General features: G+C 39.5%; 1 protein-coding gene across 11 annotated transcripts in view; it reads left to right on the plus strand.

Moving 5' to 3' along the window:
• CEP350 (centrosomal protein 350) overlaps positions 1-16893 on the plus strand; it is a 72948-nt gene that overhangs the window by 16631 nt on the left and 39424 nt on the right. For 8 of the 11 annotated variants that reach the window (XM_042873151.1, XM_042873152.1, XM_042873150.1 and 5 more), the window contains exons 8-23: positions 2501-2614; positions 4934-5077; positions 6138-6790; positions 7464-7591; positions 8734-9773; positions 10414-10567; positions 11093-11271; positions 11548-11737; positions 12947-13167; positions 13281-13444; positions 13631-13741; positions 14004-14144; positions 14939-15075; positions 15447-15563; positions 15806-15972; positions 16478-16674. In XM_042873151.1, coding sequence (XP_042729085.1) covers positions 2501-2614; positions 4934-5077; positions 6138-6790; positions 7464-7591; positions 8734-9773; positions 10414-10567; positions 11093-11271; positions 11548-11737; positions 12947-13167; positions 13281-13444; positions 13631-13741; positions 14004-14144; positions 14939-15075; positions 15447-15563; positions 15806-15972; positions 16478-16674 — 3857 coding nt within the window. The remainder of the gene's footprint in view (positions 1-2500; positions 2615-4933; positions 5078-6137; positions 6791-7463; positions 7592-8733; positions 9774-10413; positions 10568-11092; positions 11272-11547; positions 11738-12946; positions 13168-13280; positions 13445-13630; positions 13742-14003; positions 14145-14938; positions 15076-15446; positions 15564-15805; positions 15973-16477; positions 16675-16893) is intronic. The other 3 variants (XM_042873154.1, XM_042873158.1, XM_042873157.1) reach the window with 2 other exon arrangements.

Genomic DNA, 16893 nt, shown 5'->3' on the forward strand with positions numbered 1-16893 from the left:
AACAGAAACATGGGAGAAATTATTATTATTTTTTCTTTGTGATGAACTCAGGTAGTAGCACAGTATTTTGATGATAAAGACTGAGTGAAGATAACTGTAAAACAAATACATTGCAAATCTAAGCAGCTAAACAGTCAGAACTGTAACTGTAACACGTGCTTTATGTTTTCGTATTTATGGCTCCAGGACCCAGTCTTCATTCATTTTTTCACTCTGGAAAACTGTATTGCCATTGACAGCTCTTTTCTCTGGCTAATCTAGATTAGGATGTCCACAAAAGTGTTTTGAAGTGGTTACAGTGAAGAGCTGTAGGGTTGAATTGCTTTTGATTCGCCTAATTGGAGAAAGAGATCAAATTAATAAAAAGCATTGGAGTGGAAAATTATATCCCCCAAGAACCACTAGTTTTGACACTTAAGAGTTTGCTTATTACACATTAAAAATAACATTTTAAATTTGTCAAAACATATTTAAGGTTAGAGGGAAAGGCACTTCACTGTGTTGATAGTATAGTGGCTCATAGGGAAATGATTGGATTTCAGCTTTGGTTTGCTTATATGGCTTGAGAAGATACTAAGAAATTCTTTTGGATTCATTCAGAAAAAAAATCAGAAAGGGCAACCATTTCAACAAAATAGTTGTTCAGATATTCTGTTCAGCATTTGCTCCTGCATCGAATGCCAATATTCTGAAGATATTTTTGTCAAGGCTAGCGTTGTTTATTTTTAGTTTTGACAAGCATATGGTTTGAGTAGTTCATGAGCTCCTTACGTAAACCCAAATTTTTTGAAAAATTAGCTAGGAGATCCAATTAAAAAGGCATTTGGGTCGTGTTTTCAGTGAACTTCTGTCTACGAGGAAACAAGCTGTTGTGTTCAACCCTATTTTTGTTCTAATCCCATGAGTAGAACAGCTGTGGTGGAATGTGTCTCCTTGCTGACCTGAAAAGGTTATATTCAATAACTGATACCAAGTAATCAAATGCTGGAGCTGCGTATAATATGTACTATAAATGTATTTTTAGCCCATAGGATTATCTATCCATACGTTAACTCTGTAATGAAGTTACAGCATGGAGAGTTCTGGGTGTGTATAGTGACTTGCATTGAAACTGCTCCACGGTCCTTTGTTTCTTAAATAAGCTGTAAGATTTCTAATAACTGCAGAAGCTTTTCTCTTTTGTTCAGTGAAGTTTCTTTATGTTAGCACAGACCATGCAGAATACCTTTACATCTTCAGCAAATAGGCTAAAGGATATTGCATGCGGATCCCAGGCTTCCAATAATCCTGTCTTAGAGGTGTTCCGACTTTGCCTCACTGAACAAATTTGTTGTAATATGAATAGAGTGAGTGGGAAGCAATTGCAGTTTCCTGGTATGAGGAAAGAGCTGCCTGGCACTGAGAGTGGTGAGGAGGCTATCTTGGTTTCTGCAAGTGCAGTCACTGAGGTCTCTGATCCTTTCTGCCTTCATTTTCTATGCTTTCAGGCTCAAATACGAATGGAAAATGGGTGAGGAAAGGATACAGAGGGCAGAACAGGCCTCTTAAATTTCCATTTAGTATGACCTATTGATCTGTCTCTGATCCTCCATCAGTGAATTCAGCTGAAATTAAGTGCTGAAAAAATCAGCATCTAAGTAATAAAACTTCATCTCTATCCATGTTGAATAGGGGAACAAGCAAACAGTAGTGGCTGTAGAGATCCATAAACACAGTCTGGTTGTATCAGGATTAAGAAAAGCATCTTCAAGGCATGTAAATTAAAGTGCTTCTAGAAGTCCATGGTAGGCTGCTGGAAGCAAAGGCATGGGGCTTGCCAGTTGTTCCTGAGCAGTGCTTGTCTCTGCTTTCTACCAGGGCAGCTGGGACACCCACTCAGTGCACTTAGTGATGAAGCCACATCCAGTTTTCCTTCTCATTCAATTTACCCTAATGTAAAAGCATGGTAGAATACAAGTTTATCTTGGGGGAGTGTGACTGGCTTCTCTAAAACCTCAAACCTAATTGTGTTCTAAATGAGGGCTTAAGCAACACAGAGTAATTCTGCATCACTGGGTAAGTAAATTTTGCAGAAAGTAGGGCACACGGGTGTCCTGTCCTGCACACTTGGGCACAGAAGCAGCAAGTGGATTTTATGTCATGCATTAATGTGGAGGGAGCAGCCCTGGTATTTCAGGAGTGAAGGAACTGCGTGTTTGTGTGGAACATTAGTACTGTAAAGTGGAATGTCTGTAGTAGAAGGGAACAAAGAATTGCTTCTACCTGTCAAAATAGCATTTAAAATGGAAAGTGGACTTTGTAAAGATCTGTTACAGCTTTGCTGTGGCTTGGCTTGGCTTCTGTGTGTTTCAGTGCATAGGTAAACAATACTTGATTCAAAATCTTCATGCTGTAAGACTGTGCTTCGGAGATTCTCTTTTTTAAGGTAAATGTTATATGTTTTTTCCTGTGGGATATCACTTAACAACTCTTGCTACTTTTTTGTTATGTTTTTTTTTAGAGAATTCAACAAAGAAAGAAAAACCTGGTGAGAGAAACAAAGAGAGAAAAGCATCCAGACCGGTGCGGAAAGTTCAGAAACTGCCACAGTCGTCAAATCCAGATTCCAAACCAGGTGACCTCCCCTACTGTAGAAGGAAAACTGTTGCATGTGTTTGCTTCACAGATGAGCTTTGTTTCAGGAAATAATAAAATAAAGCTTGTAGTTTTCGGTAGCTTTGCAGATGTGCAAAAATGCAATTGTAGTGATAGTGGATGGTATTGAGGATGCGTGTGTGTTTGGTGTTTGCTTGGTTATGTATGCTTTTTTTAGTTCGGGGATATTTTTAATTTTTCACCTTTCCATTTGGAAACTGCTGATGGGTGTGTGTGTGTCAGGGGATATCCTCAAGTGTCCATCAGCCCAGTGCAGACAGAAGTGGATCCTGCTTCTGTTTCATGTGGAAACTTGTTAGTGCCTGACCTGTAGCTCAGTGAATAATGCTGGGAGTTGGAATGGAGACGATACTAAAATGCCAGCAGTTGGGTAACAGGTAGGAATGGAGCCATTGAGTTGTCCTCCTCCGTGAAGAGGCTGTTTCTGGATGGGATTTCTCCCAGTTTCTCAGTTGGGAAGCAGCTGAGCTTCTGGTTCTTTGGCTCACTGCTCTGATGCTCTTCCATGTCCTACATCAAGTTGTTGCTGTCCTGTACCTTCTGTTCTGGCTTGGCCCGTACTTGTCTTTTTCATCAATTGGAAATGCTCAAGCACGTTCCCTGGCAGGTCTTAACAAACCTTGATGTTTAAAAAGGAGTGTTTATTTCTTTTACAAAATGTGCTGTTAAGGCTAATCATCTCTTGCACCTCTTAAGGTGTTATATACAGTCACCAGTAATCAGCAAACACTTTGTAAAAGAATATCTATTAAAAAAAATAATTGGAAAAAAAATAAACTATTATAGAGGGTTTTTGAGATGAACTTGCATTTGTGCATGCTGTAAATGCAAATATTTTGCTGCGATGGTGACTGCTAATACTTAAACGCATTAAGCGTGGATTTTCTGCTTCCTATGCTGATCAATTCATCCTTAAAGAAACATTCTAAGCTAACTTAAATTCGTATCAGTCCCAAATGAGGGAGGAGTACAGGTTGCTTTGAGTTTTAATGGCATTGGGTATCCTCTGTAATGGAGTAAATGTGAGTAGAATTATGTCCTCAAATGCGTGGAAGAGACAGATCTAAGTGGCATAGCTGTGTGATCCAGCCTCCTCCAGTCATAGTAAGAAATTGCTTAACATAGCCAAGGCTATAAATAACCACAGCTCATGTTCTGTTCCATTCGCTTCTTTTAGTTCTAACAGCTGACTTGAAATGGAAGATGAGGCTTTACACTGCCTTTTTAAATGCACACAGAAGTAATTGAGAGCAGCGAGTCAGGCAGGAGAACCCCTTTGGCTGATGAATCTGTAAAAGAGGATTGTGGTGACATGTTTCAGCTGGCAGATTTGTAAAATACTTGGACAATTTACAGTACAGCAAGGAGGGGTGTTAATAAATGAACAGTGGGTTATAGACTTCTTACTGAATAGATTTGCTGCTTTTTTTTCCCTAAGCCTAGAGTGTATGAAGAAAGAAAAAGAGAGGCTGAGGACTGGCATTGCCAAAAATGGCTTTAAGACCATTTAAAAATGATTAATGATGTTTTAAGGCAGTCATAAGAAGGATGAGTTGACTAAACCTAGCATTTTAATCTAATTAATGTTAGGTAGAGATATTCCAGCACCAGTTTTTATCATTTAATGATGTGTAGGATGATAAAATAATACTAATGCCATTACGATTGCTTTGCAGATGGCATAAACTCAGTCTGTATGTGAATTAACTGTGAGCTTGGAGGGTAATGGCTTTTTTTCTTTTTTCAGTCATGGTACAGAAATGTCAACTAGAGGACAGTGAATTTGCATAAGACAACTGCTGCTCATTATTATTTTATCTCTTAACAAGACACCTACCTCAGCTCTGTTTGAAGTTCTTTCTAGGGAACAATTCATCTTCACATTAAAAAAACACAAGCCTTTCTTAGCATTTCTGTTTCAATTTTTGTTTCTGCTCTTCTTATTGAAACATTTTACATCTTCTATCTAATGTTTGCCTCTTAAGTTTTAGGCATGTGTAACCTTTTTTTTTTTTTAACCTTGTTTTGTAGGGCTCTAATGTTCTGCTGCATATATTGAGGTTTTACACCATGTTATGTGTAGGCATGAAGCACTGACAGTTGTGTGATTCAGCTGTTGAGTGTCTTCGTGGTACTTGCTGTTATGAGTGTGTGACTGCAGCTGTACCCCTTATGTAAAATTAAAGGGCAGAGTAATGATTGAAAGGTGCAAGCAATACTTCTTTTTAATGCATCAGAACATCCATCTGGTGCTTGACTTTTGTTATTTACTGTGCAGGTGGAAACTATGTAATAAGTGCATCCTCCTGGCGGGAGGGACAGAAGCTAGTCAGAAAGCTACTGGGTCCAGCTCCCAAAATAGGACACGACAGAAGAGCTGTATCTAGTGACAGAATGGGGCGAGAGCGAACTGCCAAGCCTGGTAAGTTCTTTATCACTGTACTTTCTTTCATTGTTCTTCGTTTATTATATCATTTTGCATGTCTGCAGGATTAAGTAGATGCCTGAGATGTAGCGTAGTCAGTTTCTTAATGAAATAACTTATTTTTAACTTGGAGGCAGCTACAGAGAGAATTTAATTCACTTCTGTGGTTGGGATGTATCACCTCACTTCCTATGCTATGAAGGTGCAAAGGAGCTCTGGAAAAGAGGGAAAAAGGGAAACAACAAAATCTGATCAGTTGTGTTCTGTCTTTGCCTGTTAAGGCTACTGAGGAAAGGAATGGCTGGAAGTCATCTGCGGTCAGATTAATTTTCCAGGTGTGCTGCATGTAATTTGTAAGCTGTGTTTGGGCATTTATGTTTCTACATTTATTTTAGCTCTTACAGGTAGAATATAATATCATCTCTGGGCATCGTAATTCTTCATTTTTTCTTCCACCAGCCCTTTTCAGAATGTGTCCAAATGTCGGGTTAAATAAGGGAAAGTGGTAACTGTTGTGCTGATTATGCCTCTGAGGTGGCAAGGCTGTAAGAATATAAAGGGTGTGAGCTCAGTGTAAGCAGAGGCTGCTAAATTCAGGCTGTGACACTGAATATCTGAAACATAAGCATATTTCCAGTGAGACCTGCATAGGTGACGTCACACTGGGGAATTGAAGTTGAGGTGAGTAAGCAGATGTTTTGCTGTAATGCAAAGGAAACTTCCCCAAAATACTGAATTAAAATCAGTGGAATTGTTTGGTTACACATGCTTCATGGTCATTAGAAAAAGAGGAAGGTATATTGGTTGTACCAATTCAGTTAAACTGGGACTGTCTAAAGATGTGCAGAGAAATCTTCATGTGCAGGGAAGGGGTGAGACTCTAATAAAATCCCTTCTGTTATTTTAAGCGTTGGTTGCCATTTCCACGATGATTGCATCACTTTCCACAATCTTTTATCACCTCCCTCCTCCTCACTTTCCCTGCTGCTTCAGTTAGAGTGTGTAGTTACCAAGTTTGATTTTTACCTGCAATATCTGACGAGTTGTTTTTTAACAGGTCGTATTGGAAGGACGGGTTCAGATTCTAGACTGGTTGTTACACAGAAAGCCTCTTCAAGAAGTTCTGAGCGGTCGAGGAGTAAAGTACGATCTGGGAACAATCTGAAGAAAAAGGAATCTGCTCTTCCAGGTGATACCCAAGATGATCATGCCTCTGTGAATAAGGACTTCCTGACCTTGGAGATACGTGGAATTCTTGATGACTTGCAGTTGGATTCCCTGCTTACAAAGCAGGAAAAAAATGTGGAAAAGCAGAATCCGAAGTCTGCTTTGCCTACTCAAAATACCAGGAGCCACAGTCCAACCAAAAGGAAACCAGACAAGGTAGCTGCCAGTGAGGAGCCTCAAGTGATCTCTAGGAAACGTCACTATGATACAGATGAGGTTCGTCAGTACATCATCAGGCAGCAAGAGGAAAGGAAGAAGAAACAGAATGAAGAGAAGAAAGCACAAAAAGAGGCAACGGAGCAGAAGAACAAAAGACTCCAAGAACTCTACAGAAAGCAAAAGGAGGCTTTTAAAAAAGTCAAGAGCGTGCCTCCTCCTGAACCTCCGGCAGCTAAACAGTTACAAGAAACTTACTCTAAACTGTTGTTGGAACATACATTTTTAAAAGAGCCCTCTCAGCAGCCTACAGTGCAGGAAACACAGGTATAGCTGATTCACTGACTTAAAGTGCTGCAGTTGTTTGCAGGAATAGGAGAACTCATGATCTAGGAAGGTCATGAGTTGTCCTGATCTGAGAGCTATCCGAAGCGTGCATAGAAAACAGTGTTTTTTAAGCAGAAACTACAGTGCTTTGGATTCAGAAGTAACTTTCTACTGATGGTAGCTTCTCTTTGTAGCGAGACCTCTCTGAAAGGTGAATGGGAATCATCTTTCTATTATAGTAGAAGGAAAGTTCAGAATATTTACTAACATCAACTATAATAGTTGACTTCTAAGAAAACTGTAAACCTCAATCGAATGGTGAATTGAAAGGCTTTGTCTGAAGTTGCTCTCAGCCAGTGGACAAACTTAAATCAGTAGCGAGTTTAATTAAAAGTCTGCTAATCAGAAACTGAATGTGAAATGATCAATAGTAAAAGACTAATATCAATTTGTGTTCAGTTGAACAAGTTCAATATAGGAGCAGAGTTCTTTTCCCATTACATTCTGCTGAGACAAAAGCATATATGTCCTATACTTTTAAATTTTTCCATGGTAGGAAAGATGTGATATTGCACTGAGAAAGTCAATTTTTTTTTCAGTTTTAATAAGACAAAAGCTTCTAAATTCCTACAGGTTTCTGAAAATGCATTTTTCTGGTTATTTTCATTTGTAGCCCAGACCTGGTTATCAGCCATCTGGAGAATCTGACAAAGAAAACAAGGCTCAAGAGCGTCCTCCTAGTGCATCTTCAAGTAGTGACATGTCACTGTCGGAACCTCAGCAGCAGCAGCCACTACTGAGGTAAGCCATTGTAGGCCTTCTGAGAGAGAGGAGGGTACTCTAGTGTTCTTCTCAAGGTGATGAAAATAGATTGTTCTTTATGTTCATGCCCTGTGGAGAGTAATTGTCTTTCTGGCAATTACAACATTTTCTCAAAGTAAGGGGGCAGATGATGCAGAAAAGCATACAAAAATTTTGGCTATTGGCATTTATTGAGTCTGTAATGAATGATTGGTGGATCCTGTTAATCTTTTGCTGACATCAAGGGATGTGCATTTCAAACTGGGAGGCAATGTTTTCTCCACTAGCTATTGCCAGCAGGAAAGAGATGATCTTACGAGAAAAAACAACGCCCGTATTCATTTGATTTGTTCAGTGTTTCCATTTAATCTGTTGTCGTGTTTATTCTTTTTGAAAAAGTCTGTGTCTGAAGTACCAAAAGCCTCTGTTTCAGCTTGGAACTAGACTTTCCCTATTTCCTTTCATGCCCTTTTCTCCACTTCTCATTTTTTTCATGTCTTATCTGAGTTTTTCTTATCAAAAGTTAATGTGCTTAACCAAAGTCTTAAAGGTAAGAAGCTAAAAACCAATACATTTCTTGCCTATCCTTAATTGCCTACTTGTGCATGTATCATTTTTAATTACACAATCAACATCTGCTGCTTAAATATAAGCCTCCTTCATTATATTTACTTTCCATTGGTCAAATCCACACTTTGTAAATATAATGAGGCGTTTCTTTCTTTCTTTCTTTTCCTCATAGCACCCATATAAGGGGGGTGTGACAGTTCTAGTGAAGCGTGGTCTGAGTACAACTGAATGGGAAATAACAGCGCTAAGAAATGCCACGTAAAAGGGGGGGACAAAGGAAATGTTTCCTCCCTTATAAAGTTGGGAAACTTTTAGAAAATGGTTGCTGTTGATTACGAAAACATTCAGCTCTTTACAGCTCTAAAATGCAAATTGCAGCATAAACAACATTTAAAATTTGGGAGGGGCTCTATTTTTAATAACATTCTGTAACTGTTTACTGCCCATTGTCCACCCTTCTAACTCCCCCAGGAAGTATTTATTTCCAGAAAGCAAACTTGTGTCAATGAGGCTTTCATCTAAAATAATGATACTTATTAGTCAATAATTTAAATGTTGACTTTTTGTTTCAGAAGTGACTTCGTGGAACCTTCACGGGTACAGCCGGACCGGTTGCGCCCAAGAGTCCAGCTCTCTCATCCACAAACTCTCATGGACTTGAGTGGAGGCCCTTGCTCACAACCTCGCAGTCTGGAGCAGATGGGACTTTTGTCGAAGGAATGTGATGCAGCATTAGCAGGCAGGAAGAGCCACACTGCACCCATGGGTTTGCTGAGCCTCATGGCTCAGCCGTACTTGAATTCAACTGCTGCACAGCAAAATCTTTTAAGAAAACACTCTGCTAACCAATATAAGAGTAAATTAGATCGGATTGAAGCTTTAAAAGCTACAGCTGCTTCCCTTTGTAGCAGAATTGAAATTGAAGCCAAGAAGTTGGCTGGGGCTGGTCTCAATTTTGGTACCATGTGGAAATTGGACCATGAATTTGTGCAAGAAAACCAGGATGACAGACGGTGGGCAAAGGCTGTGAGTCCTCCTGTGAGGGAGGAAAATGAAGGTGCTTTTTCAGCCAGAATTCAAAAGATGCTGGGTACCTGTGTGTCTCACACAGCCTTTGAAGACAACCTTCCTGGAGTAGGCAACCTTGGTGAGTTTAAAAAGCTCCCTGAGACAATCAGGCCTCATACTGCTGCAGTCAGCCTTGGAATGAGGTCCCCCACTGGACATTTGTCTAAGAGACTGGCTGATTCCCTGGGACGTGAAAACCAGGCGTATAGTCAGAGCAAAGCTGTAATTCCTCGAGAGTCCAGCATTGACTCCATCAGCGAAGGGCCTCTCCTGTGTGACGAAAGCCTCTCTGAGGAGGAGGGAGACCAGCACAAACAGCTGCCACTGAAGATTCTGGACACATTGAAAGAGAGAGATTTCTGTGTTCGGGAGAGGAATGCTTTTGAGCCCATAAAAGAGTTTCAGAAAGAAGCTGAGAAGTATCTGCCGCTTCAACCTCAGACAAGTGGCACGCACAGCAAGGGGTCGTGGGAAGAGCTAGCCAAGGGAAGCCCACACAGTGTCATCAACATCTTTGCAAAAAGTTACCACCTTCATGGCAAGGGTAAGGAGAAAAACAGGAAGGTTACTCGGAGGTCTTTTGAAAAACTTCTCAATTTTATGACTCCTTTCGTTTGATAATTCACAAATAAGGGGTGTGCGTTAAGATGTATTGCTTTGAGATATATCACACATTAATCTGTGTAATGGTTTCCTTTAACTTTTGAAGGATAAATGATCCCCTCCCTTTCCTCCCTTATTTTCCCCCCCCGCCTAATCGCGTAAGGAAAAAAATCCCCACTGCTGAGGGAAGAAGGGTATTGGTGTGTGTTAGTCCTCTTTCCTTTTCGTTCAGATCTTCATTTTTGAGAAGGAGCCTTTTTTGAGTTTTTATCTTGTTGTTGTTGTTGTTTTTTTTTCCTCCTTTACTATTGTTTAACTATCCCTTAACATTAAACATGGCTGCATTGAAACTTTCTGTTGATGACTCTCTAAGAGTTTGTTCTTCAAAAGTGTTTTGGCTGGAGTTTGACAGTGAAGTATCCAGTACTTTGGGAAGAGCTTGTTTTGTGTTAAAACTGCTGTGAGATACCTGTACTGTTCTTCTCCTGATGCTTCTTGTATTCAAAAGGAAACATTTTGACCTCTGCAGCTTTATTTACTCACTTGATCCACACTGTATTCAGAATTATTTTTGTCTCCAGTGTTTGATGAAAGATCAAATGGAGGATCTTCCCTTCTGCGCCCTTTACTCCCTGCCGTGAGCCCTCCAGAAAGCGTGGTTTCTTATGAGGATGACTTTGACTGTTCACCGGGAAGCAGCACTTTAACAGACAAAAAGATTGCACGTGACCTCAGGTAGGTGTGTGTTTGACTTCCTGTAAAAAACAAAATGCAGCGTTTGAGAGAATGTGGTTGATGCAAATTTTGTTTTATAATACGCTGCACACCTTTCCTGGTATGCTGTGCTGTAATCCTACTGAAATGGTCAGATATTTCTTTATGATCTTGGAGTTAACGTGGCAAGCAGCATGACCTTTAGATGCAAAGGTTAGAGTGGAATATTGCTGATCTTTGCCTGATTTTTGTTCAGCCTTGATCTGGCAGGTAGCTTCACCCTTAGTAGCCGGGTGAAAATTAGCTCTTGTGTGGCTGTTAGAATGTTAATTGGATAGTGCTTGTAAAAGTTAGGAAAGAAATGAGATTTGAGAGTGCTTCCACTACTTCGAATTAGAGCCATCTAATGTCTTAGCTGTTGAAGTTTTTAATTCCAGAATTGGTGCTTTTCAATATGAGCTGTTTTGTGGGTTATAGTCCTTTCTTGCAAACTTCTTGTACGCAATGTAACAAAGGACTTGAAATTCCACAGTTTATCACTGTCAGTCTGTTCCATTTTAGTGTTGCAAGCAGCAGTAATTCAAGCATTCAGGAAGAGCTTCCTAGTGGGAAGTCTCCCCGTGAATCTCGATCTGTCGAACTTGCATCTCAGCATTCATCTGGACCCAGATCTGCAGCATCTTCTCACTCATCTACTTCATCTAAAAAGAGAGGGAAAAAAGAACGTAAGTGCAGCACTTGACTGTAGGATATTTGTATTTTTTGAAGAAAGCTCTAGGATTTTTTTGTTGTGAAAGCCGCAGTCTTTCTGTGTACCCAGTGACAGTAATCTCACAGGGATAGGATGTTTTCCTCTAGTGGTTCTCTGCTAAATTTTCTCGACTCTTATTTTCCTCTGATGTTAAAACGCAGCTGTCCAGAACTAGATAGGCAGAGAAATTATAAAAATGGTAAACAATTGTCCCCTTCCTGAACTATCTGACAGCATTGTTTCTTCTTAGGGTTGGAGTCTTTCAATGGAAGTTCTCACCACATTCCTGTGGGAGAAGATAAAATTCAATCTGAACTGGAGTGGGGATCCCAACAAGCAAAGAAGTCCGTATCGAGTAGCAGACTTCCTAATAAAGACTATGAGCAGAACACGGATACTGACAACACAGTAGAAAATTTGTCTGGACAATCCATGTTGAGGTAACATGAACTTACAAGACTGTACGAAAATATAAGTAGCGTGGCTTATGTTATAGCAGGCTATAAAAAATGATTATATTTCTAGACATGTAAATGCAAGGTAATATAAATGTACAAATGTTAGTGAGATGAACATGCAGTAATCTTTTCCTGTATTTTAAAAATTATGGAAGCCCAAAGTTGATAGCTGTCATAAGTGAAAATGGAAAACAGATTTCTCTGTTGCCCTGCACCCCTCAAATGCTCCTGTTTTTGTAAGAAAAATTGACCAGCATAAGCTTTGTGGCTCTTTTAAGCATTGAAATACAATTTTGTTTTCCTTTCCAACAAATGCTCTGTTATGAAGAGGGGAAAAAAGTAGGTTGTCAATCTCTATCGTTATCTTGCTCTTAACAGTATGAAACAGATGTTTTTGGCTAGACTTGTGTATGCTTAATAATACTCATAAGCCTATCCAGCTCTGTGAGGTGATGCTTTTAATGAGTGAAGTGCACCTCAGGAAAGAGTATAAAGTAAGGAAAAAAATTAATAATTTTCCTGTTTGGCTGACTGTGAATGCAGCTCATTGGCTAAATGTGCAATGAGAACAGTTATGAAATACACTCAGTGTAATTTTCACTGCACGTTTTTCTAAAGAGCAACAAACAATGGTTTTATGCTCACTGTGTGCTTGTAGAATGGTTCTGAGGTATTAACTTACACTAATACTTATACTTAGTATTTGGTTTAAAAGGTCCTTTGCCCTCTTCAGGTGTGCCAAGCATGCACAGCTGAACCTCTTCCTAAGGGATTCAAGCATCTGCAGTTGGTCCTTCTTGGCATCATAAAATAGGGATAATATGTTTAAGAAGTGCCTTTTCTCTGTTTCTTTCTTGCTCTTGTTTTAATGATCATCACAGATTTTGTTGTAATTGGATCAGAATGTGTAGATACTGAGTTACTTGATTTTTTATGTATGCTGAGTACTTGAGAGAAAATACTGTGCTGTAGCAACTTCGCTCCAAATTGGGATGGAGGTGCATAACCCATTTCATGAGGTCATTTCATAAAGACAGACTGGGCCTGTGCAAACTGTAAAAGAATAGACCCTCTACATAAATCTGTTCAGTCTGTATAAATGAAAGAGCTGAGTTACTGCTTCTTTTGTTGTCTTATCAAATGACTGGAGTTAAGACAATATGGACACCTTTCTTTCTTGTTTTCTGTCAGTTTCTCAGACAGAGGAAGATCTCAGAAGACACCAACTTCTTCCCCATCTCCAAGTTCCCAAAAAATTATGCAGTTTGATTCTGTAGTCAATACAGCAGAGAGAGCCAAGTCACCTTCTGGCTTTGCTGGAAGCGCAGCATCGGGGCAGAAGTCTAACCTAGCCTTCTCTGACTTGAGTCTGGGAGCTAGTAGACCTGCAGCAGGAGTAGCCTCAGCGAGTGGTGAGTTCTCTTAAAGATGTACAAATTCAAGAGCTGTTCCATTTCTTATCATTATTTTATGATGTGGGGCACTGAAGTTCAACAGAGTCTGACAGTTAAATCCTGTCCTTCAGGATGTATGCGATTCTCCCCTGCTGCTCTTCAGCATCGTTTGTCAGCAGAATTGAACTACCTTACTGCCATTGAAGAGTCTGTGCGACAGCTTTCAGATGTGGAACGAGTACGAGGCATATCACTGGCCCAGCAGGAGAGCGTTTCTTTGGCTCAGATTCTAAAGGTAGCGGGGAAAATATTTCCCTGTTTTAGTATTGCTAATTCGATTAATTTTCTTGTAAGATTAAAAATAAAATAAAATAGGAGGAATCATGCTTTTGTCTTTCAAAAGTAGTTCCAGCAAGCGGCTGAGGCAAATAAGCTCTTGCATTTACCCTCTGAGCTTAAAAGATGTTTTTCTGATCTATAGGCACAACAGCAGCGTCATGAATGGGACGTAACTCTCTTGAAAATGAAGGCTGAACAGGAAGCTTTAAAAAATAAGAGACAACTGGAAGAGGCAAGGCAGAAGGCAGCTCAGGTAACGCTGCTCTCAAAAACTGTGGATTGTGTAAGAGCAAGGTGTTGTAAGTAAATCTGTGCCTATGAATGCTCTTAATCTGAAGCTGTGGTGAAGGGATTTAATATAATTGGGGGAAAAACAAACAAACAAAAATCTTCTGGTGTCAATTTCAAACTTTTTTTCCCAGGCTTATAGAAATGCTATGTTATACTATTGACAGTACTATATGGTCATACTTATTATATATAGAAAATTTTGAAGGGCTGATTTTTTTGCACAGGCCCAAGCAGAGACACTGCATCATCTGGTCCAATCACGACAGGGGGCCGCAGAAGTGCTTCAGGAGACCAGGTGCAAGGCTGCAGCCAAGCAGGTGGAAACTGCACTTTTCACTACAGATACGGGCCACCAGGTCCGTGAGGTGAGATCCTGAGTGAAATAAAAAGCTGTTTTAATTTCACTATTGCTTCAAATACTGCCTCTAGATTATGCTCTGCATACAGTTTCTTCATGTTCCTAACATGCCAAATAACAGAACTTCAAAGGAGCAGTTCTAGCATCACTACTTAGAAGTTGGTTAGCAGTTCTAAATCCCATGCTTCTCATGGTCTTCCCATTAATTAACTATGCAAAATTTTGGATGGTGATTGTGAGCATAGCATCTCTAATTTGTAAGCGTTGTAGCCCACTGGATTGAATCTGTATCTATTCCATACAGAAATCACACTAGAAAAGCAGGGGAATTTGTGGGCTCATTTAAACATGGAAGTTTGTACGATGTTGGAATTTAAACCTGTTGCTTCCATTGCAGTGAAAATAATATTTTTACTCTTTGAGTAGGATGCATTTTCTAATGGAAATTCAATGTTCTGGGTTTTTTTCATGCTTTTAAAAACTAATGTAATAATAGGTCCAAAACGTTCTGTCGCTTGGAGATCATTCTAGTGATCAGATGTTAAGTTGATTAGAATACAACATAGGTGATGTAATGCATGTCTGTAGCTTTACATTAATAATTCCGCTCCCTGCAAGTTAAATAATATATGTGTATGTACAGAGCATCTCTGAAAACCAGAATTGAGATGTGTGTAATACAAACATCTCAAAACAGTCTTATGCATTCATTCAGTATAAATTGCCTGCGAGAAGGACAATTTTTTCAAAAACATGTTGATAGTTAAAAGCTCATTGTGTTCCTTTGTTGGTTGTACTCAGATGATGGAGCTGGCACGAACCCAGATCTCAGATACTGTCAGTGCTCCAGCTGCTCCAGTCACCACTTTGTTTGACCACCAGCGGCAGCATCACTCAGAGTTCATGAAACAACTGAGAGGCCGACCTGATACAAACAGGTTTTGTCAAATGTTTCATAACTTGGGAGGGGGGGGTTGTAAGATTTGTTAGTTTTTGCTTCACATACTTTCAAAGAAAAGTGTAGTATTTCATAGTAAGTGAACATTTAAGAGGAACTTGGATTTCAACTCTGTGTCCTTTATAGTGTAACTCAAAGGACAGATACTGATTTTTTTTTTTGCAGCTTTTTATAAAAGAGTAAGAAAAGATGCACTGGGTGTTTTGTGGGATTATTTCACTTATCTAGGTTAGAAGTGTTTTCTTTATGAATTTTAACTATTACTTCTTTTACTAAACTGATATAATCTTACGGAATCTATATCAGTATTTAAGACAATGTAGATTTAGCTCAAATGCTTTCTCTTTTCAGGAAATGTGAGACCGCTACCATGTCACAAAGTAAAGAGGCAGGTGACTCAAAACAGACTTACTCACTAGCATTTGATAGTTATTCAGAGTCCTCGAGATCAAAGGTTCACGATCGGAGGTAAGAAAAGATTAGGATTGGGTTTTTTTCTGTTTACCTGCTGTAAATAAGAGCTACGTTTTGAAAATGCTTGCAAAGTAATTTTGAGACATGTTGTTCCACTGTTTTCTTTTGAAAGAGAGAAAGTGGGTATTAAACCTTAACATTGCTGGGATGTTATTCACTGATGTAATGTAAAATGAATATTTTTAAATGTGCAAAGTAGGATCTTAATTTAAAAGGTATATTTTTTGATGAAACAGTAGTACCAGCAGTCGCCAAGAGAGTCCTTCTGTTCCGTCTTCTAAAGAGAATGAGAAAAAACTTCCCCATCGTGAAAAGATAACCAGCAGCATTGAGGAGCAGGCTCATACTGGTGCGGACGATTCCTTGCCTAGTGATAGTATTTTATCACTGCCAGATGAAAAAGGTTAGCTGTACTTGTATGTACTGAACCAGACAGTGGTAAGGGGGGAGGCAGGTGCTGCTTCAAAACTGGTTTCTGAAATAAATGAGGGAAAATGTGTGAAGTTTGAGTCCCGGGTGAATTGATAATCTCTTAAGCAAAAGATGGCGTAGTGAGATTGGAATATTTTGCATGTTACAGTGATGGAGTCTTCTCTACTTTTTGCTGTGGTAACTGTAGCTAGCCAGATGTTTACTGGCTAAATGTGTAGGCTGAACACCAGATGTTTTGGTAGACGTAAAATGTATTTATACCTGTATGCAGAATTCTGTTAGTTTTTTTTTTTAAGCTAGATAACAGTACTGCAAGATGTCCTCTAACTCAAGGTCACTTTTCTGAAAGCTAAGACCTTTTCTTGCATTAGAAGAGTCCTCTCCCTGTCTTTCCTTGTCTTTGTGGCTTTACTGAGTTGAGACAGGGTAAAATGACCTGCACGGTACATACTTGAGCATTAACCCACTTCCCTCAGATTCTGCTTCCATTGCAACTGAGTATTCCCTGAAATTTGATGAGTCTATGACAGAGGATGAGATTGAAGAGAAATCTTTTCGGTCTTTGCTGCCCTCTGAAAGTCATCGTAGAATTAACTTGGAGAAGAAGCGCGGTAATCGCGATGATTCTGATGAGGAAGTCTCCCCAGAAAAAACTGCTCTGTCATCTATCAAGGTATGTCAAGTGACCACAGTTAAGGTAGATTAACTGTTACTGTTCAATTATGCTCATGAATTTGTTGAGCTTTTCTGTGTTGCTCGTGCTTACAAGCTTTGGTTGTTTGAGCATTTGAAAACATCAGAGTTGTATGAACGTCCTTTTTGTCACTGTTGTGCAAGCAAGGTGACTTGTTCTGTGGAACAGTCCTTACTGGCCTCAACCTTTTCTCCTGTG

This window comes from Lagopus leucura, unplaced genomic scaffold (genome assembly GCF_019238085.1).
Source record: "Lagopus leucura isolate 7727_CA_CO unplaced genomic scaffold, USGS_WTPT01 Super-Scaffold_100009, whole genome shotgun sequence".
Taxonomy (NCBI): domain Eukaryota; kingdom Metazoa; phylum Chordata; class Aves; order Galliformes; family Phasianidae; genus Lagopus; species Lagopus leucura.